The sequence below is a fragment of the Hyperolius riggenbachi genome, chromosome 6 (assembly GCF_040937935.1).
Source record: "Hyperolius riggenbachi isolate aHypRig1 chromosome 6, aHypRig1.pri, whole genome shotgun sequence".
NCBI classification, from domain to species: domain Eukaryota; kingdom Metazoa; phylum Chordata; class Amphibia; order Anura; family Hyperoliidae; genus Hyperolius; species Hyperolius riggenbachi.
The window spans coordinates 384462876-384486261 of record NC_090651.1 but is presented as its reverse complement, the minus strand read 5'-3'; the positions used below and the strand labels follow the sequence as shown (position 1 = coordinate 384486261).

The 23386-nt window shown below is 41.4% G+C and overlaps 1 protein-coding gene across 2 annotated transcripts in view; it reads left to right on the top strand.

The window, feature by feature from the left end:
* Positions 1–23386, top strand: part of LOC137523115 (urokinase plasminogen activator surface receptor-like) — a 52664-nt gene that overhangs the window by 27613 nt on the left and 1665 nt on the right. For both annotated transcript variants that reach the window (XM_068243337.1, XM_068243338.1), the window contains one exon: positions 16685–16795. In XM_068243337.1, the coding sequence (XP_068099438.1) occupies positions 16685–16795 (111 nt within the window). The remainder of the gene's footprint in view (positions 1–16684; positions 16796–23386) is intronic.

Genomic DNA, 23386 nt, shown 5'->3' with positions numbered 1-23386 from the left:
CTGCTGACATTATTGCTCGTATTTCTGATCAAATCTGCTGACATTATTGCACGTATTTCTGATCAAATCTGCTGACATTATTGCTCGTAGTTCTGATCAAATCTGCTGACATTATTGCTCGTATTTCTGATCAAATCTGCTGACATTATTGCACGTATTTCTGATCAAATCTGCTGACATTATTGCTCGTATTTCTGATCAAATCTGCTGACATTATTGCTCGTATTTCTGATCAAATCTGCTGACATTATTGCTCGTATTTCTCATCAAATCTGCTGACGTTATTGCTCGTATTTCTCATCAAATCTGCTGACATTATTGCTCGTATTTCTCATCAAATCTGCTGACATTATTGCTCGTATTTCTGATCAAATCTGCTGACATTATTGCTCGTATTTGTGGTCAAATCTGCTGACATTATTGCTCGTATTTCTGATCAAATCTGCTGACATTATTGCTCGTATTTCTGATCAAATCTGCTGACATTATTGCTCGTATTTCTCATCAAATCTGCTGACGTTATTGCTCGTATTTCTGATCAAATCTGCTGACATTATTGCTCGTATTTCTCATCAAATCTGCTGACGTTATTGCTCGTATTTCTGATCAAATCTGCTGACATTATTGCTCGTATTTCTGATCAAATCTGCTGACATTATTGCACGTATTTCTGATCAAATCTGCTGACATTATTGCTCGTATTTCTGACCAAATCTGCTGACATTATTGCTCGTATTTCTGATCAAATCTGCTGACATGATTGCTCGTATTTCTGATCAAATCTGCTGACATTATTGCTCGTATTTCTCATCAAATCTGCTGACATTATTGCTCGTATTTCTGACCAAATCTGCTGACATTATTGCTCGTATTTCTGATCAAATCTGCTGACATTATTGCTCGTATTTCTCATCAAATCTGCTGACATTATTGCTCGTATTTCTGATCAAATCTGCTGACATTATTGCTCGTATTTCTGATCAAATCTGCTGACATTATTGCTCGTATTTCTGATCAAATCTGCTGACATTATTGCTCGTATTTCTGATCAAATCTGCTGACATTATTGCACGTATTTCTCATCAAATCTGCTGACATTATTGCACGTATTTCTTATCAAATCTGCTGACATTATTGCTCGTATTTCTCATCAAATCTGCTGACATTATTGCACGTATTTCTCATCAAATCTGCTGACATTATTGCTCGTATTTCTGATCAAATCTGCTGACGTTATTGCTCGTATTTCTCATCAAATCTGCTGACATTATTGCTCGTATTTCTGATCAAACCTGCTGACATTATTGCTCGTATTTCTGATCAAATCTGCTGACATTATTGCTCGTATTTCTGATCAAATCTGCTGACATTATTGCACGTATTTCTGATCAAATCTGCTGACGTTATTGCTCGTGGTTCTGATCAAATCTGCTGACATTATTGCTCGTGGTTCTGATCAAATCTGCTGACATTATTGCTCGTATTTCTGATCAAATCTGCTGACATTATTGCTCGTATTTCTGACCAAATCTGCTGACATTATTGCTCGTATTTCTCATCAAATCTGCTGACATTATTGCTCGTATTTCTGATCAAACCTGCTGACATTATTGCTCGTATTTCTCATCAAATCTGCTGACATTATTGCTCGTATTTCTGATCAAACCTGCTGACATTATTGCTCGTATTTCTGATCAAATCTGCTGACATTATTGCTCGTATTTCTGACCAAATCTGCTGACATTATTGCACGTATTTCTGACCAAATCTGCTGACATTATTGCTCGTAGTTCTGATCAAATCTGCTGACATTATTGCTCGTAGTTCTGATCAAATCTGCTGACATTATTGCTCGTATTTCTGATCAAACCTGCTGACATTATTGCTCGTATTTCTGATCAAATCTGCTGACATTATTGCTCGTATTTCTCATCAAATCTGCTGACATTATTGCTCGTATTTCTGATCAAATCTGCTGACATTATTGCTCGTATTTCTGATCAAATCTGCTGACATTATTGCACGTATTTCTCATCAAATCTGCTGACATTATTGCTCGTATTTCTGATCAAACCTGCTGACATTATTGCTCGTATTTCTGATCAAATCTGCTGTCATTATTGCTCGTATTTCTCATCAAATCTGCTGACGTTATTGCACGTATTTCTGATCAAATCTGCTGACATTATTGCTCGTATTTGTGGTCAAATCTGCTGACATTATTGCACGTATTTCTGATCAAACCTGCTGACATTATTGCTCGTATTTCTGATCAAATCTGCTGACATTATTGCACGTATTTCTGATCAAATCTGCTGACATTATTGCTCGTATTTCTGATCAAATCTGCTGACATTATTGCACGTATTTCTGATCAAATCTGCTGACATTATTGCTCGTAGTTCTGATCAAATCTGCTGACATTATTGCTCGTATTTCTCATCAAATCTGCTGACATTATTGCTCGTATTTCTCATCAAATCTGCTGACGTTATTGCACGTATTTCTGATCAAATCTGCTGACGTTATTGCTCGTATTTCTCATCAAATCTGCTGACATTATTGCTCGTATTTCTCATCAAATCTGCTGACGTTATTGCACGTATTTCTGATCAAATCTGCTGACATTATTGCTCGTATTTGTGGTCAAATCTGCTGACATTATTGCACGTATTTCTGATCAAACCTGCTGACATTATTGCTCGTATTTCTGATCAAATCTGCTGACATTATTGCACGTATTTCTGATCAAATCTGCTGACATTATTGCTCGTATTTCTGATCAAATCTGCTGACATTATTGCACGTATTTCTGATCAAATCTGCTGACATTATTGCTCGTAGTTCTGATCAAATCTGCTGACATTATTGCTCGTATTTCTGATCTAATCTGCTGACATTATTGCTCGTATTTCTGATCAAATCTGCTGACATTATTGCTCGTATTTCTGATCAAATCTGCTGACATTATTGCACGTATTTCTGATCAAATCTGCTGACATTATTGCTCGTATTTCTCATCAAATCTGCTGACATTATTGCTCGTATTTCTGATCAAATCTGCTGACATTATTGCTCGTATTTGTGGTCAAATCTGCTGACATTATTGCACGTATTTCTGATCAAATCTGCTGACATTATTGCTCGTATTTCTCATCAAATCTGCTGACATTATTGCTCGTATTTCTCATCAAATCTGCTGACGTTATTGCTCGTATTTCTGATCAAATCTGCTGACATTATTGCTCGTATTTCTGATCAAATCTGCTGACATTATTGCACGTATTTCTGATCAAATCTGCTGACATTATTGCTCGTATTTCTCATCAAATCTGCTGACATGATTGCTCGTATTTCTGATCAAATCTGCTGACATTATTGCTCGTATTTCTGATCAAATCTGCTGACGTTATTGCTCGTATTTCTGATCAAATCTGCTGACATTATTGCTCGTATTTCTGATCAAATCTGCTGACATTATTGCTCGTATTTCTCATCAAATCTGCTGACGTTATTGCTCGTATTTCTGATCAAATCTGCTGACATTATTGCTCGTATTTCTGATCAAATCTGCTGACATTATTGCACGTATTTCTGATCAAATCTGCTGACATTATTGCTCGTATTTCTCATCAAATCTGCTGACATGATTGCTCGTATTTCTGATCAAATCTGCTGACATTATTGCTCGTATTTCTGATCAAATCTGCTGACATTATTGCTCGTATTTCTGATCAAATCTGCTGACATTATTGCACGTATTTCTGATCAAATCTGCTGACATTATTGCTCGTATTTCTGATCAAATCTGCTGACATTATTGCTCGTATTTCTGATCAAATCTGCTGACATTATTGCTCGTATTTCTCATCAAATCTGCTGACATTATTGCTCGTATTTCTGATAAAATCTGCTGACATTATTGCTCGTATTTCTTATCAAATCTGCTGACATGATTGCTCGTATTTCTGATCAAATCTGCTGACATTATTGCTCGTATTTCTGATCAAATCTGCTGACATTATTGCACGTATTTCTGATCAAATCTGCTGACATTATTGCTCGTATTTCTGATCAAATCTGCTGACATTATTGCTCGTATTTCTGATCAAATCTGCTGACATTATTGCTCGTATTTCTGATCAAACCTGCTGACATTATTGCTCGTATTTCTGATCAAATCTGCTGACATTATTGCTCGTATTTCTGATCAAATCTGCTGACATTATTGCACGTATTTCTGATCAAATCTGCTGACATTATTGCTCGTATTTCTGATCAAATCTGCTGACATTATTGCTCGTATTTCTGATCAAATCTGCTGACATTATTGCTCGTATTTCTGATCAAATCTGCTGACATTATTGCTCGTATTTCTGATCAAATCTGCTGACATTATTGCTCGTATTTCTGATCAAATCTGCTGACATTATTGCTCGTATTTCTGATCAAACCTGCTGACATTATTGCTCGTATTTCTGATCAAATCTGCTGACATTATTGCTCGTATTTCTGATCAAACCTGCTGACATTATTGCTCGTATTTGTGGTCAAATCTGCTGACATTATTGCACGTATTTCTGATCAAATCTGCTGACATTATTGCTCGTATTTCTCATCAAATCTGCTGACGTTATTGCTCGTATTTCTGATCAAATCTGCTGACATTATTGCTCGTATTTCTCATCAAATCTGCTGACGTTATTGCTCGTATTTCTGATCAAATCTGCTGACATTATTGCTCGTATTTCTGATCAAATCTGCTGACATTATTGCACGTATTTCTGATCAAATCTGCTGACATTATTGCTCGTATTTCTGATCAAATCTGCTGACATTATTGCTCGTATTTCTGATCAAATCTGCTGACATGATTGCTCGTATTTCTGATCAAATCTGCTGACATTATTGCTCGTATTTCTGATCAAATCTGCTGACATTATTGCTCGTATTTCTGATCAAATCTGCTGACATTATTGCTCGTATTTCTCATCAAATCTGCTGACATTATTGCTCGTATTTCTGATAAAATCTGCTGACATTATTGCACGTATTTCTGATCAAATCTGCTGACATTATTGCTCGTATTTCTGATCAAATCTGCTGACATTATTGCACGTATTTCTGATCAAATCTGCTGACATTATTGCTCGTATTTCTCATCAAATCTGCTGATATTATTGCTCGTATTTCTGATCAAATCTGCTGACGTTATTGCTCGTATTTCTGATCAAATCTGCTGACATTATTGCTCGTATTTCTGATAAAATCTGCTGACATTATTGCTCGTATTTCTGACCAAATCTGCTGACATTATTGCACGTATTTCTGATCAAATCTGCTGACATTATTGCTCGTATTTCTGATCAAATCTGCTGACATTATTGCTCGTATTTCTGATCAAATCTGCTGACATTATTGCACGTATTTCTGATCAAATCTGCTGACATTATTGCTCGTATTTCTCATCAAATCTGCTGACATTATTGCTCGTATTTCTGATCAAACCTGCTGACATTATTGCACGTATTTCTTATCAAATCTGCTGACATGATTGCACGTATTTCTGATCAAATCTGCTGACATTATTGCTCGTATTTCTGATCAAATCTGCTGACATTATTGCTCGTATTTCTGATCAAATCTGCTGTCGTTATTGCTCGTATTTCTTATCAAATCTGCTGACATTATTGCTCGTATTTCTGATCAAACCTGCTGACATTATTGCTCGTATTTCTGATCAAACCTGCTGACATTATTGCTCGTATTTCTGATCAAATCTGCTGACATTATTGCACGTATTTCTGATCAAATCTGCTGACATTATTGCTCGTAGTTCTGATCAAACCTGCTGACATTATTGCTCGTATTTCTGATCAAACCTGCTGACATTATTGCACGTATTTCTGATCAAATCTGCTGACATTATTGCTCGTAGTTCTGATCAAACCTGCTGACATTATTGCTCGTATTTCTGATCAAACCTGCTGACATTATTGCTCGTATTTCTGATCAAATCTGCTGACATTATTGCACGTATTTCTGACCAAATCTGCTGACATTATTGCACGTATTTCTGACCAAATCTGCTGACATTATTGCACGTATTTCTCATCAAATCTGCTGACATTATTGCTCGTAGTTCTGATCAAACCTGCTGACATTATTGCTCGTATTTCTGATCAAATCTGCTGACATTATTGCTCGTATTTCTCATCAAATCTGCTGACATTATTGCTCGTATTTCTGATCAAATCTGCTGACATTATTGCTCGTATTTCTCATCAAATCTGCTGTCGTTATTGCTCGTATTTCTGATCAAATCTGCTGACATTATTGCTCGTATTTCTGATCAAATCTGCTGACATTATTGCACGTATTTCTGATCAAATCTGCTGACATTATTGCTCGTATTTCTGATCAAATCTGCTGACATTATTGCTCGTATTTCTGATCAAATCTGCTGACATTATTGCTCGTATTTCTGATCAAATCTGCTGTCGTTATTGCTCGTATTTCTGATCAAACCTGCTGACATTATTGCTCGTATTTCTGATCAAATCTGCTGACATTATTGCACGTATTTCTGATCAAATCTGCTGACATTATTGCACGTATTTCTGATCAAATCTGCTGACATTATTGCTCGTATTTCTCATCAAATCTGCTGACATTATTGCTCGTATTTCTGATCAAATCTGCTGACATTATTGCTCGTATTTCTCATCAAATCTGCTGTCGTTATTGCTCGTATTTCTCATCAAATCTGCTGACATTATTGCTCGTATTTCTGATCAAATCTGCTGACATTATTGCTCGTATTTCTCATCAAATCTGCTGACATTATTGCTCGTATTTCTCATCAAATCTGCTGACATTATTGCTCGTATTTCTCATCAAATCTGCTGACATTATTGCTCGTATTTCTCATCAAATCTGCTGACATTATTGCTCGTATTTCTGATCAAATCTGCTGACATTATTGCTCGTATTTCTGATCAAACCTGCTGACATTATTGCTCGTATTTCTGATCAAATCTGCTGACATTATTGCTCGTATTTCTGATCAAATCTGCTGACATTATTGCACGTATTTCTGATCAAATCTGCTGACATTATTGCACGTATTTCTGATCAAATCTGCTGACATTATTGCACGTATTTCTGATCAAATCTGCTGACATTATTGCTCGTATTTCTGATCAAATCTGCTGACATTATTGCTCGTATTTCTCATCAAATCTGCTGACATTATTGCTCGTATTTCTCATCAAATCTGCTGACATTATTGCTCGTATTTCTGATCAAACCTGCTGACATTATTGCTCGTATTTCTGATCAAATCTGCTGACATTATTGCTCGTATTTCTGATCAAATCTGCTGACATTATTGCACGTATTTCTGATCAAATCTGCTGACATTATTGCTCGTAGTTCTGATCAAATCTGCTGACATTATTGCTCGTATTTCTGATCAAATCTGCTGACATTATTGCTCGTATTTCTGATCAAATCTGCTGTCGTTATTGCTCGTATTTCTGATCAAACCTGCTGACATTATTGCTCGTATTTCTGATCAAATCTGCTGTCGTTATTGCTCGTATTTCTGATCAAATCTGCTGACATTATTGCACGTATTTCTGATCAAACCTGCTGACATTATTGCTCGTATTTCTTATCAAATCTGCTGACATTATTGCTCGTATTTCTGATCAAATCTGCTGACATTATTGCACGTATTTCTTATCAAATCTGCTGACATTATTGCTCGTATTTCTGATCAAATCTGCTGACATGATTGCTCGTATTTCTGATCAAACCTGCTGACATTATTGCTCGTATTTCTGATCAAATCTGCTGTCGTTATTGCTCGTATTTCTGATCAAATCTGCTGACATTATTGCACGTATTTCTGATCAAACCTGCTGACATTATTGCTCGTATTTCTGATCAAATCTGCTGACATTATTGCTCGTATTTCTGATCAAACCTGCTGACATTATTGCTCGTATTTCTGATCAAATCTGCTGACATTATTGCACGTATTTCTGATCAAATCTGCTGACATTATTGCTCGTATTTCTTATCAAATCTGCTGACATTATTGCTCGTATTTCTTATCAAATCTGCTGACATTATTGCACGTATTTCTGATCAAATCTGCTGACATTATTGCTCGTATTTCTGATCAAATCTGCTGACATTATTGCACGTATTTCTGATCAAATCTGCTGACATTATTGCTCGTATTTCTTATCAAATCTGCTGACATTATTGCTCGTATTTCTGATCAAACCTGCTGACATTATTGCTCGTATTTCTGATCAAATCTGCTGACATTATTGCACGTATTTCTGATCAAATCTGCTGACATTATTGCTCGTATTTCTTATCAAATCTGCTGACATTATTGCTCGTATTTCTGATCAAACCTGCTGACATTATTGCTCGTATTTCTTATCAAATCTGCTGACATTATTGCTCGTATTTCTTATCAAATCTGCTGACATTATTGCACGTATTTCTGATCAAATCTGCTGACATTATTGCTCGTATTTCTCATCAAATCTGCTGACATTATTGCTCGTATTTCTGATCAAATCTGCTGACATTATTGCTCGTATTACTGATCAAATCTGCTGACATTATTGCTCGTATTTCTCATCAAATCTGCTGACATTATTGCTCGTATTTCTGATCAAATCTGCTGACATTATTGCTCGTATTTCTGATCAAATCTGCTGACATTATTGCTCGTATTTCTCATCAAATCTGCTGACATTATTGCTCGTATTACTGATCAAATCTGCTGACATTATTGCTCGTATTTCTCATCAAATCTGCTGACATTATTGCTCGTATTTCTCATCAAATCTGCTGACATTATTGCTCGTATTTCTCATCAAATCTGCTGACATTATTGCTCGTATTACTGATCAAATCTGCTGACATTATTGCACGTATTTCTGATCAAATCTGCTGACATTATTGCTCGTATTTCTGATCAAATCTGCTGACATTATTGCACGTATTTCTGATCAAATCTGCTGACATTATTGCTCGTATTTCTGATCAAATCTGCTGACATTATTGCACGTATTTCTGATCAAATCTGCTGACATTATTGCTCGTATTTCTGATCAAGTCTGCTGACATTATTGCACGTATTTCTGATCAAATCTGCTGACATTATTGCTCGTATTTCTGATCAAATCTGCTGACATTATTGCACGTATTTCTGATCAAATCTGCTGACATTATTGCACGTATTTCTGATCAAATCTGCTGACATTATTGCTCGTATTTCTCATCAAATCTGCTGACATTATTGCTCGTATTTCTGATCAAATCTGCTGACATTATTGCTCGTATTTCTCATCAAATCTGCTGACATTATTGCTCGTATTTCTGATCAAATCTGCTGACATTATTGCACGTATTTCTTATCAAATCTGCTGACATTATTGCTCGTATTTCTCATCAAATCTGCTGACATTATTGCTCGTATTTCTCATCAAATCTGCTGACATTATTGCTCGTATTTCTGATCAAATCTGCTGACATTATTGCTCGTATTTCTGATCAAATCTGCTGACGTTATTGCTCGTATTTCTCATCAAATCTGCTGACATTATTGCTCGTATTTCTCATCAAATCTGCTGACATTATTGCTCGTATTTCTGATCAAATCTGCTGACATTATTGCTCGTATTTCTGATCAAATCTGCTGACGTTATTGCACGTATTTCTGATCAAATCTGCTGACATTATTGCTCGTATTTCTGATCAAGTCTGCTGACATTATTGCTCGTATTTCTGATCAAATCTGCTGTCGTTATTGCACGTATTTCTCATCAAACCTGCTGACATTATTGCACGTATTTCTGATCAAATCTGCTGACATTATTGCTCGTATTTCTGATCAAATCTGCTGACATTATTGCTCGTATTTCTGACCAAATCTGCTGACATTATTGCTCGTATTTCTGATCAAATCTGCTGACATTATTGCTCGTATTTCTGACCAAATCTGCTGACATTATTGCTCGTATTTCTGATCAAATCTGCTGACATTATTGCTCGTATTTCTGACCAAATCTGCTGACATTATTGCTCGTATTTCTGATCAAATCTGCTGACATTATTGCTCGTATTTCTGATCAAATCTGCTGACATTATTGCTCGTATTTCTGACCAAATCTGCTGACATTATTGCACGTATTTCTGATCAAATCTGCTGACATTATTGCACGTATTTCTCATCAAACCTGCTGACATTATTGCACGTATTTCTGATCAAATCTGCTGACATTATTGCTCGTATTTCTGATCAAATCTGCTGACATTATTGCTCGTATTTCTGATCAAATCTGCTGACATTATTGCTCGTATTTCTCATCAAATCTGCTGACATTATTGCACGTATTTCTGATCAAATCTGCTGACATTATTGCTCGTATTTCTGATCAAATCTGCTGACATTATTGCTCGTATTTCTGATCAAATCTGCTGACATTATTGCTCGTATTTCTGATCAAATCTGCTGACATTATTGCACGTATTTCTGATCAAATCTGCTGACATTATTGCTCGTATTTCTGATCAAATCTGCTGACGTTATTGCTCATATTTCTGATCAAATCTGCTGACGTTATTGCTCGTATTTGTGGTCAAATCTGCTGACATTATTGCTCGTATTTCTCATCAAATCTGCTGACATTATTGCTCGTATTTCTGATCAAATCTGCTGACGTTATTGCTCGTGTTTCTGATCAAATCTGCTGACATTATTGCACGTATTTCTGATCAAATCTGCTGACATTATTGCTCGTATTTCTGATCAAATCTGCTGACGTTATTGCTCGTATTTCTGATCAAATCTGCTGACGTTATTGCTCGTATTTGTGGTCAAATCTGCTGACATTATTGCTCGTATTTCTCATCAAATCTGCTGACGTTATTGCTCGTATTTCTGATCAAATCTGCTGACGTTATTGCTCGTATTTGTGGTCAAATCTGCTGACATTATTGCTCGTATTTCTGATAAAATCTGCTGACATTATTGCACGTATTTCTGATCAAATCTGCTGACATTATTGCTCGTATTTCTCATCAAATCTGCTGACATTATCGCACGTATTTCTGATCAAATCTGCTGACATTATTGCACGTGTTTCTGATCAAATCTGCTGACATGATTGCTCGTATTTCTGATCAAATCTGCTGACATTATTGCTCGTATTTCTGATCAAACCTGCTGACATTATTGCTCGTATTTCTGATCAAATCTGCTGACATTATTGCTCGTGTTTCTGATCAAATCTGCTGACATGATTGCACGTATTTCTGATCAAACCTGCTGACATTATTGCACGTATTTCTGATCAAATCTGCTGACATTATTGCACGTATTTCTGATCAAATCTGCTGACATTATTGCTCGTATTTCTGATAAAATCTGCTGACATTATTGCACGTATTTCTGATCAAATCTGCTGACATTATTGCTCGTATTTCTGATAAAATCTGCTGACATTATTGCACGTATTTCTGATCAAATCTGCTGACATTATTGCTCGTATTTCTTATCAAATCTGCTGACATGATTGCTCGTATTTCTGATCAAACCTGCTGACATTATTGCACGTATTTCTTATCAAATCTGCTGACATGATTGCTCGTATTTCTGATCAAATCTGCTGACATTATTGCTCGTATTTCTTATCAAATCTGCTGACATGATTGCTCGTATTTCTGATCAAACCTGCTGACATTATTGCACGTATTTCTTATCAAATCTGCTGACATTATTGCTCGTATTTCTGATCAAATCTGCTGACATTATTGCTCGTATTTCTTATCAAATCTGCTGACATGATTGCACGTATTTCTGATAAAATCTGCTGACATTATTGCTCGTATTTCTGATCAAACCTGCTGACATTATTGCACGTATTTCTTATCAAATCTGCTGACATGATTGCTCGTATTTCTGATCAAACCTGCTGACATTATTGCTCGTATTTCTGATCAAATCTGCTGACATGATTGCACGTATTTCTTATCAAATCTGCTGACATTATTGCTCGTATTTCTGATCAAATCTGCTGACATTATTGCTCGTATTTCTTATCAAATCTGCTGACATGATTGCACGTATTTCTGATAAAATCTGCTGACATTATTGCTCGTATTTCTGATCAAATCTGCTGACATTATTGCACGTATTTCTGATCAAATCTGCTGACATTATTGCTCGTATTTCTTATCAAATCTGCTGTCATTATTGCACGTATTTCTTATCAAATCTGCTGACATGATTGCACGTATTTCTGATAAAATCTGCTGACATTATTGCTCGTATTTCTGATCAAATCTGCTGACATTATTGCTCGTATTTCTGATCAAATCTTCTGACATTATTGCTCGTATTTCTCATCAAATCTGCTGACATTATTGCTCGTATTTCTGATCAAATCTGCTGACATTATTGCTCGTATTTCTGATCAAATCTGCTGACATGATTGCACGTATTTCTGATCAAACCTGCTGACATTATTGCTCGTATTTCTGATCAAATCTGCTGACATTATTGCACGTATTTCTGATCAAATCTGCTGACATTATTGCACGTATTTCTGATCAAATCTGCTGACATTATTGCTCGTATTTCTGATCAAATCTGCTGACATTATTGCACGTATTTCTGATCAAATCTGCTGACATTATTGCACGTATTTCTGATCAAATCTGCTGACATTATTGCTCGTATTTCTGATCAAATCTGCTGACATTATTGCTCGTATTTCTCATCAAATCTGCTGACATTATTGCACGTATTTCTGATAAAATCTGCTGACATTATTGCTCGTATTTCTGATCAAATCTGCTGACATTATTGCTCGTATTTCTGATAAAATCTGCTGACATTATTGCTCGTATTTCTGATCAAATCTGCTGACATTATTGCTCGTATTTCTGATCAAATCTGCTGACATTATTGCACGTATTTCTGATCAAATCTGCTGACATTATTGCACGTATTTCTGATCAAACCTGCTGACATTATTGCACGTATTTCTTATCAAATCTGCTGACATGATTGCTCGTATTTCTGATCAAATCTGCTGACGTTATTGCTCGTATTTCTGATCAAACCTGCTGACATTATTGCACGTATTTCTGATCAAATCTGCTGACATTATTGCTCGTATTTCTGATCAAATCTGCTGACATTATTGCACGTATTTCTGATCAAACCTGCTGACATTATTGCTCGTATTTCTGATCAAATCTGTTCACATTACGTGTATTTTCTTGAGAAAACCTGCACAATTATGTGAATTTTCTGGGGAAAGGGTGACCAAAACTTGGGCCCACTGTCTTTGCGTTGCACTTTTAAAGCGAACCCGAGGTGAGAGTAATATTTTAAGCAATACCAGTTGCCTGGCTGCCGTGCTGGTCCTCTGCCTCTAATTCTTTCAACCACAGACCCTGAACAAGCATGCAGCAGGTCGGGGGTTTCTGACAATATTGTCAGAACTGACAAGATTAGCTGCGTGCTTGTTTCTGGCGTAATTCAGTTCACTACTGCAGCCAAATAGATCAGCAGGGCTGCCAGGCAACTAGTATTGTTTAAAGGGTCACTTAAAGGGATACTGTAGGGGGGTCGGGGGAAAATGAGTTGAACTTACCCGGGGCTTCTAATGGTCCCCTGCAGACATCCTGTGCCCGCGCAACCACTCACCGATGCTTTGGCCCCACCGGGTCACTTCTGGAATTTCAGACTTTAAAGTCTGAAAACCACTGCGCCTGCGTTGCCGTGTCCTCGCTCCCACTGATGTCACCAGGGGCGTACTGTGCAGACCCAGTATAGTCTGTGCCTGCGCCGTGCGCTCCTGGTGACATCAGCGGGAGCGAGGACACGGCAACGCAGGCGCAGTGGTTTTCAGACTTTAAAGTCTGAAATTCCAGAAGTAAACTGGAGGCGGGGCCGGAGCATCGGTGAGTGGCTGCGTGGGCACAGGACTTCTGCGGGGGACCATTAGAAGCCCCGGGTGAGTTCAACTCATTTTCCCCCGACCCCCCTACAGTATCCCTTTAAGCCAAATAAAAAAAATGAGTTTTACTCACCTGGAGCTTCTACCAGCCCCATGAAGCTGTCCGGTGCCCATGTAGACTCGCTCTGATGCTCCTGGCCCTGCCGGCAGCCACTTAAGGTTTCGGCGACAGGAGCCGACAGGCCGGGAACGCGAGTGATTCTTCGCATTCCTGGACGTAATAGCGCCTTCTATGCTGTTATATGATATATGCTATATGCTATAACAGCATAGAGGGTGCTATTATGGCCAGGATCGCGAAGAATCACTCGCGTTCCCGGCCTGTCTGCTCCTGTCGCCAAAACCGGAAGTGGCTGCCGGCAGGGCCAGGAGCATCAGAGCGAGTCTATGTAGGCACCGGACAGCTTCAGAGGGCTGGTAGAAGCCCCAAGTAAGTAAAACTATTTTTTTTATTTGGCTTAAGTGTCCCTTTAAAAGGAAATAAATATGGCAGCCTCCATATCACTCTCACCTCGGGTTCACTTTAAATTACAGTTAGCTCCGCCCTCATCTGGTCATGGCTATGCCCATTTTTTTCGCGCGCTGCAGGTTATAGCCACAAAAACTGGTCCAGCCCTGCATAGCACCCCCCCAAAAAACCCTGGAGCCGCCACTGACTGTACTTATACTAGTTATTTATATAGCGCCAACATATTACGCAGCGCTGTACAGAGTATATATTGTCTTGTCACGAACTGTCCTACAGTGGTGCTCACAATCTAATCCCTACCATAGTCATATGTGTATGTAAGTATCGTAGTCTAGGGCCAATTTTTAGGGGAAGCCAATTAACTTATCTGTATTGTATGTTGTTGGGATGTGGGAGGAAACCAGAGTGTCTTAAGGAAACCCACACACAGGGAGAACATACAAACTCCTTGCAGATGTTCACCTGGCTGGGATTTGAACCGGGGACCCAGTGCTGCAAGGCGAGAGCACTAACCACTACGCCACCGTGCTGCCATACTACTGTACTATATTGTACTGCCATCTTCAGCAGTACTTCAGAGTATGTAGTCATGTCACTGACTATCCTTTGAGGAGCTTACAATCTAATCCTACCATAGTCTAATGTCCTACCATATTCTTATGTATTTATATAGCACTGGCATCTTCTGCAGCACTTTGAAGAGAACGTAGTCATGTTACTGACTTTTCTCAGGGGATCTCACAATCTAATACCTACCACTATTTTGTGCGAGAGAACACTGGCTAATGTGTGTGTGTGTGGGGGGGGCGGGTTTGGGGGGGGGGGACATTTCCTACTTGCTTTTTTAGGGTCACTTTACTCATACCTGGGGAGAAAACATGGCTCCACCGACTTTGGGCTGCACTCTTACTAGGAAATTTTAATTGACCACACCCACTGTGTTATGGACACGCCCACTGCATTATGTGGCCACGCCCAATTTTCGCCGCCAACGTCCTCCTCCTGGGGGGGGCATCATAGGTTTGGGGTGCCTAGGGGAGCACAAACCCTAAATACAGCCCTGCCACCGCTGCTGTACCGGCAGCCTGTGCAATAGAGGACGCTTCGCAGGTAACGTCATTTCCGCCCATTAATTATCCATGCTGTCCCGGGCTCTCGGCCTTCAGCAATGGGCAGGAGCCGGTCACTGTCTCCTCCAGCCAGCACTGCTGTACCGGCAGCCTGTGCAATAGAGGACGCTTCGCAGGTAACGTCATTTCTATGCATGAATTATGCATGGTGGCACGAGCCGCTCAAGGCACAACCTCTACCGTCTAATTAAAATCAACCCCTCTCACCTTTTAAAGGGAACCTGTCACTGGCGTCTCCGGCACACACTGACATCTCGTGTCCCGCAAGGTGCCTTTGCTGAACGCCATCTGTTATTCCGCCACCCGCGTTATGCTAATCATCTCAGCTCCGAAGGGTGACATTAGATCCACCCTTGGCTACATCCTACACTGCAGTCCTTTTCAAGAGAACCTGTCACAGCTAGGCATTTGTGATAAAACAGTATCCGCTGTGAGGATGGTGGGAGTTTTGTTTGATCGGAAATAGGGGGTTTTCCAATCTTTTTGTCCACACAACTGTTAAATAACTAACATTTCAGGAATTCTCACAACTGTCTGATTTAACCCAACATGGCTTACAGACTCTTGGCACCTAAAGGACAACTGAACTGAGAGGTATATGGAGGCTGGCACATTTATTTCCTTTTAAGCAATACCAGGTTCCTGGCTGTCCTGCTGATCCTCTGCCTCTAATACTTTTAGCCATAGACCCTGAACAAGCATGCAGCAGATGTCCGATCTGACAAGATTAGCTGCATGCCTGTTTCTGGTGTTATTCAGACACTAATGCAGCCAAAGAGATCAGCAGGACTGCCAGGCAACTGGCATTGTTTAAGAGGTAATAAATATGGCAGCCTTCATATCCCTCTCACTTGAGTTGTCCTATAAAGTGGACCTCTCCTTCCTTTTAAACCTGACGGTGTCCACACACGTGACAATAAGCACTATCATTTAGTGGAGGCAAAAGTTTTAGTTTTCATAAAGTAACAAGTTTCTAATGAACATTTATGGAAATAAACCGAGCGTGTGCTTCTCTCCCCTGGCAGTGGAAGACCCCGGAGCAGAGAACGGATTAGAGTGCCACAACCGCTCCTCTCCAGCAGAGGTCAGCACCATGCGGTGTAGGGGGAAGATGAATCGCTGTGCGGATCTGATGGGTAAGAGCATACCTCCCAACTTTTTGAGATGAGAAAAAGGGACACTTAAGCCACGCCCCTGCCACAACCCTGGCCACGCCCTCACCACGCCTCTAGTCACGCATACCATAAAGATTTCATAAGAAACATATGTTGTTTTATAATTCAAACCTCACTGGTCCTTCTTATCCTGGTTCATTTTCCTTCATAGTAACATTTTAAAATTAAGTAATATATCAATTTAAAGGTTGGGAATAAAGTTTACAGTCAATTGAACACTTTTTTAGTAGAGAAATATATATATTTACATAGAAAGAGGGACAAAGTCCTGAAAGAGGGACCAATGAGGGTGAAAGAGGGACAGAGGGGCAGGGCTCCCAAAGAGGGACTATCCCTCCGAAAATGGGGCAGTTGGGAACTATGGGTAAGAGGCCCTGTTATCTCCAGACCTTCCATCACCTCACAAACCAGCTCCACTCAGTTTTGTATGTTTTAATTACCTCTAGTAAAGTTCCCAAAAAGTTCCTTTGTTTATGTCAATGTAAATCAGTCACTTCCTCCATCAAAGGAGAAGGGCTCTGCACTGCGCTGGGTATTTATAATGTACTAAGCCAAAGGCCTGTTTAAAAAACATGTGCTAGGCTCTGGCCGCGACCCCCCGCACTGACTCTCCCTCATGCACAGGCCGCACACACGCCCACCCCCCTTGGCCCCGTACTCCTCCAGCTCTAAGTGACGTGAATGCGCAGTAGCGCAAAAGCACGGACACACACACACAGGAGGGGACGCAGAGACACAGAGGTTTTATAGTATAGGATTGTACTAATATGACCTGATACTGAAAGGTAAGTCCGTTCTGGGAACGGAACGGATCCTATGCAAAGCAATAGCAATACACCTGTTCTTTCCATCCCGACACGCAGAAGTTCAGGTCCTGCAGGATTTTTCCGGATTCCCCAGATGAAGCTGTTGCTTCTGCTTCTAATGGGGCTCTGGGATCGGTATACTGGGGATTCCAGCGTGCAGAGGAACTGACTGGCGGCATGGGCAGAGGAACTGAAACGTGACGCGACAGTTACCAAGTGGGCTCTCTCTGCCAGGAGCGTAGCAATAGGGGTTGCAGAGGTAGCGACCGCATTGGGGCCCTAGGGACCCTCCCTCAACTGCAGAATTAGCTCTCTATTGGTCCTGTGCTCATAATAATCACTTCCATAGACGCTTTGAATAGTGGTAATCAGTAACAAGCTGTTCCTCATCCCATTCTTGCCACTGACACTGGGGCTGCCATTGGCAGGTTTAGGTGCGCCGTATCAATTGTTATGTATAGAGTGCTTGGGGGGCCCATTGTAAAACTTGCATCAGGGCCCAAAGCGCTTTAGCTACGCCACTGCTCTCTGCTGCCCCTAAACTTCCCGGCGGCGTTAAATGTCATTCCCCTCCGAGTCGTCACAGCTCAGAGGGAGGTGTAATTCAGAGTCTGCCGATTGCTGATGCTCCAAATTACTTTTACGCGCCCAGCGCAGCATTACATCTCTGCTACGGGGCGCCTGGTTTCGATGCTGAGCGTTGAGTGCCCGAAACCACCAGCTTTGCCAAGTGGGAAGTGATGTGAAAAGAGAACAGATGGAACCAGGTGGATATCTGATGCACAATGTAAGGATCTGATCAATGCAAGGAGCGGATCCGAGATAGACTTTTACTCATTGCATAATTGTGTTCCTTTCATATAGTTTATAGGGCATTCCTCAAGCCAAATACTCTTTTTTTATGGTTTTAATACCCTAATTCCCTGTACACTAAACAAGTCTCACCCACAGCTTCTCCAGCGACTAGGCACTCTGAGAGCCATGTAGCAAGGGCTTATGGGAGCTCAGTCTGGGCAGGAGGAGGCGGAGGTGCTACTAGCCAGAGATTTCAGAGGCAGAGGGGAGGAGAGGGGAATGGAGTTTTCACAGGCTGAGGGCTGGAGATGCAGAGCAGCTTGCCTGTGTAATGTGACAAACAGAACATGGCTGCCCTCATTGTATCACAGGAAGAAATAATCATATACCGCTGAAGCTGTGTGCAGCTAGATTTGCTGTGTAAACCATCTAAACTTTAGATAAGATATGTAGACAAGTTACTTGTTATAGTTAGTTTTTCATCTCGGATCCGCTTTAAAGCTAATGCTAATTGAAAAAGCCCCAAACAACCAGATACTTATGGAGAGGGTAGACTCTGGGTCCTAAAGCCTTCCCATTCCTCACACGATCCTTGCGTCTCAGCAATGTCATCCCCGTTTGAATCCCCCGCCACGGAAAGTTTTGGAAGTTTTTGCTATCCTGAGTGCTGCTGAAGACAGGTGGCTCCAGACTGAGCGTGAGAGAGAGCGTGAGAGAGCGCGTACTTGTGTGTGCGCAGTATGGGGCCGCTCGCCTTCAGGAGCACTCGGGCTTAGTGAGGTGACACAGAGCAATATCCCACTGATCTATGGAATACCACTACCGGGGGAGCCAGCGCTGGAATGCGGGGACCAAGAGAGGGGCAGGAAATCAGTGTTCCCCAACCCTGTCCTCAAGGCCCACCAACACTGCATGTTTTGTGGCAATCCACAGAGGTAGTTAACTACTTCTGTACCAGCAGTCTCTGCCTCCTGAAGGACCAGAGACTGACGAATCTCCACAATAATCCGCTGCTCCCGCCAGTCACGCCATTCTGTCCCCGACGTAGGTCCCTCCCTCTGCTGTCGCTATGACAGCAGAGCTGTGTGAGCAGGTCTGGTGCTGCTTTCATTGTCTCCTGATGCTGTCAATCAATGTAAGTCAATGGGATTGGCTTATAGTAATGACAGGGCCAGGAGCCAATGAAATTGGCTCCTGACCAGCCCACACAGCTCTGCCGTCATAGAGACGGCAGGGCGAGTGATCTGCGGTGGGGAGACAGCAGCACGATTGGCGGGAGCGGCTGAACCGCATGTCGACGACGTTTGAAATCTACGTCTTGGTTCTGCACAGCCACAAGCAGGACGCAGATTTCAACTGCGTCGGTCCGGATCTGGTAAATGAGCTCTGCTGAGACACTAATTACCCCACCTGTGAATGTTTGTGGTTTCCTACAAAACATGCTCTGTTGGTGGCCCTTGAGGACAGGGTTGGGGAACTCGGCTCTATAGGACGCAGTGCCTTCCCTCTCCATTGGTAAGTATATCTTTTGTTTTGTTTTTTTTGGTTCACGTTTACTGTAAACAGAAAACTGACGAGTTTTTACATGATCAGTTTATCATGCAGTACAGCGGGAATGTAGCCTAATCTGCTCATAATCTTTGCTCCATCTTTTTGCTCCTTATTTATTATTATTATTTATTTATTGTATTTATAAAGCGCCAACATATTACGCAGCGCTGGACATTAGTTTAGGTTACAGACAATACTTAGGGGTGACATACAGCAATATGACAATACAGGAATACAAGAAAGACCAGATCACACAGCACAGTATGAGTACAAGGTAATGCTTAGTCACTGGAGGGGAGCATGGAGATCACAAAGCACAGTATGAGCACAAGGTAATGCTTAGTCACTGGATGGGAGCATGGAGATCACACAGCACAGTATGAGTACAAGATAATGCTTAGTCACTGGATGGAGCATGGAGATCACACAGCACAGTATGAGTACAAGGTAATGCTTAGTCACTGGATGGAGCATGGAGATCACACAGCACAGTATGAGTACAAGGTAATGCTTAGTCACTGGATGGAGCATGGAGATCACACAGCACAGTATGAGTACAAGGTAATGCTTAGTCACTGGATGCAGCATGGAGATCACACAGCACAGTATGACTACAAGGTAATGCTTAGTCACTGGATGGAGCATGGAGATCACACAGCACAGTATGACTACAAGGTAATGCTTAGTCACTGGAGGGGAGCATGGAGATCACACAGCACAGTATGAGTACAAGGTAATGCTTAGTCACTGGAGGGGAGCATGGAGATCACACAGCACAGTATGAGTACAAGGTGATGCTTAGTCACTGGATGGAGCATGGAGATTACACAGCACAGTATGAGTACAAGGTAATGCTTAGTCACTGGATGGAGCATGGAGATCACACAGCACAGTATGAGCACAAGGTAATGCTTAGTCACTGGATGGAGCATGGAGATCACACAGCACAGTATGAGTACAAGGTAATGCTTAGTCACTGGATGGAGCATGGAGATCACACAGCACAGTATGAGTACAAGGTAATGCTCAGTCACTGGAGGGGAGCATGGAGATCACACAGCACAGTATGAGTACAAGGTAATGCTTAGTCACTGGATGGGAGCATGGAGATCACACAGCACAGTATGAGTACAAGGTAATGCTTAGTCACTGGATGGAGCATGGAGATCACACAGCACAGTATGAGTACAAGGTAATGCTTAGTCACTGGATGGAGCATGGAGATCACACAGCACAGTATGAGTACAGGGTAATGCTTAGTCACTGGATGGGAGCATGGAGATCACACAGCACAGTATGAGTACAAGGTAATGCTTAGTCACTGGATGGAGCATGGAGATCACACAGCACAGTATGAGTACAAGGTAATGCTTAGTCACTGGATGGAGCATGGAGATCACACAGCACAGTATGAGTACAAGGTAATGCTTAGTCACTGGATGGAGCATGGAGATCACACAGCACAGTATGAGTACAAGGTAATGCTTAGTCACTGGGGGGGAGCATGGAGATCACACAGCACAGTATGAGTACAAGGTAATGCTTAGTCACTGGATGGAGCATGGAGATTACACAGCACAGTATGAGTACAAGGTAATGCTTAGTCACTGGAGGGGAGCATGGAGATCACACAGCATAGTATGAGTACCAGGCAATGCTTAGTCACTGGATGGAGCATGGAGATCACACAGCACAGTAGGAGTACAAGGTAATGCTTAGTCACTGGATGGAGCATGGAGATCACACAGCACAGTATGAGTACAAGGTAATGCTTAGTCACTGGATGGAGCATGGAGATCACACAGCACAGTATGAGTACAAGGTAATGCTTAGTCACTGGATGGAGCATGGAGATCACGCAGCACAGTATGAGTACAAGGTGATGCTTAGTCACTGGAGGGGAGCATGGAGATCACACAGCACAGTATGAGTACAAGGTAATGCTTAGTCACTGGATGGGAGCATGGAGATTACACAGCACAGTATGAGTACAAGGTAATGCTTAGTCAGTCACTGGATGGGAGCATGGAGATCACACAGCACAGTATGAGTACAAGGTAATGCTTAGTCACTGGAGGGGAGCATGGAGATCACACAGCACAGTATGAGTACAAGGTAATGCTTAGTCACTGGGGGGGAGCATGGAGATCACGCAGCACAGTATGAGCACAAGGTAATGCTCAGTCACTGGATGGAGCATGGAGATCACACAGCACAGTATGAGTACAAGGTAATGCTTAGTCACTGGAGGGGAGCATGGAGATCACACAGCACAGTATGAGTACAAGGTAATGCTTAGTCACTGGAGGGGAGCATGGAGATCACACAGCACAGTATGAGTACAAGGTAATGCTTAGTCACTGGAGGGGAGCATGGAGGTCACACAGCACAGTATGAGTACAAGGTAATGCTCAGTCACTGGATGGAGCATGGAGATCACACAGCACAGTATGAGTACAAGGTAATGCTTAGTCACTGGATGGAGCATGGAGATCACACAGCACAGTATGAGTACAAGGTAATGCTTAGTCACTGTCTGGAGGGGAGCATGGAGATCACACAGCACAGTATGAGTACAAGGCAATGCTTAGTCACTGGATGGAGCATGGAGATCACACAGCACAGTATGAGTACAAGGTAATGCTTAGTCACTGGATGGAGCATGGGGATCACACAGCACAGTATGAGTACAAGGTAATGCTTAGTCACTGGAGGGGAGCATGGAGATCACACAGCACAGTATGAGTACAAGGTAATGCTTAGTCACTGGATGGAGCATGGAGATTACACAGCACAGTATGAGTACAAGGTAATGCTTAGTCACTGGATGGGAGCATGGAGATCACACAGCACAGTATGAGTACAAAGTAATGCTTAGTCACTGGATGGGGCATGAAGTTTAGGGAAGGGTGACATACAGCAATATGACAATACAGGAATACAAGAAAGACCAGATCACACACCATAGTATGAGTACCAGGTAATGCTTAGCCAGTCACTGGAGGGGAGCATGGAGATTAGGCAAGTTAGCTTCACTCAGATCCATAGCATAGGTGCACAGTAATGGAGTTACATGATCAGGTAGGACACAAAAGGAGGAGGACCCTGCCCAAAGGCTTACAATCTAGAGGGAGAGGTAGGGACACGAGAGGTAGGGGACCAGAGTTCAGCTGTGGGTTTGGAGCACTTGTGAGGGGTAGTAGGCCAGAGTAAAAAGGTGAGTTTTGAGGACCTTCTTGAAGATGTTGAAGGAGGGGGCTGCCCTAATGGGTGGAGGTAGGGAGCTCCATAGTGTTGGAGCAGTAAAGGTCTTATCCCAGCCTTCCAGCATGGCCTGTAGCGACCTCAGCGAAGCGCAATAGAGCGCAGGGCCACCATGATAGGGCTAGCTTGGCAGGTA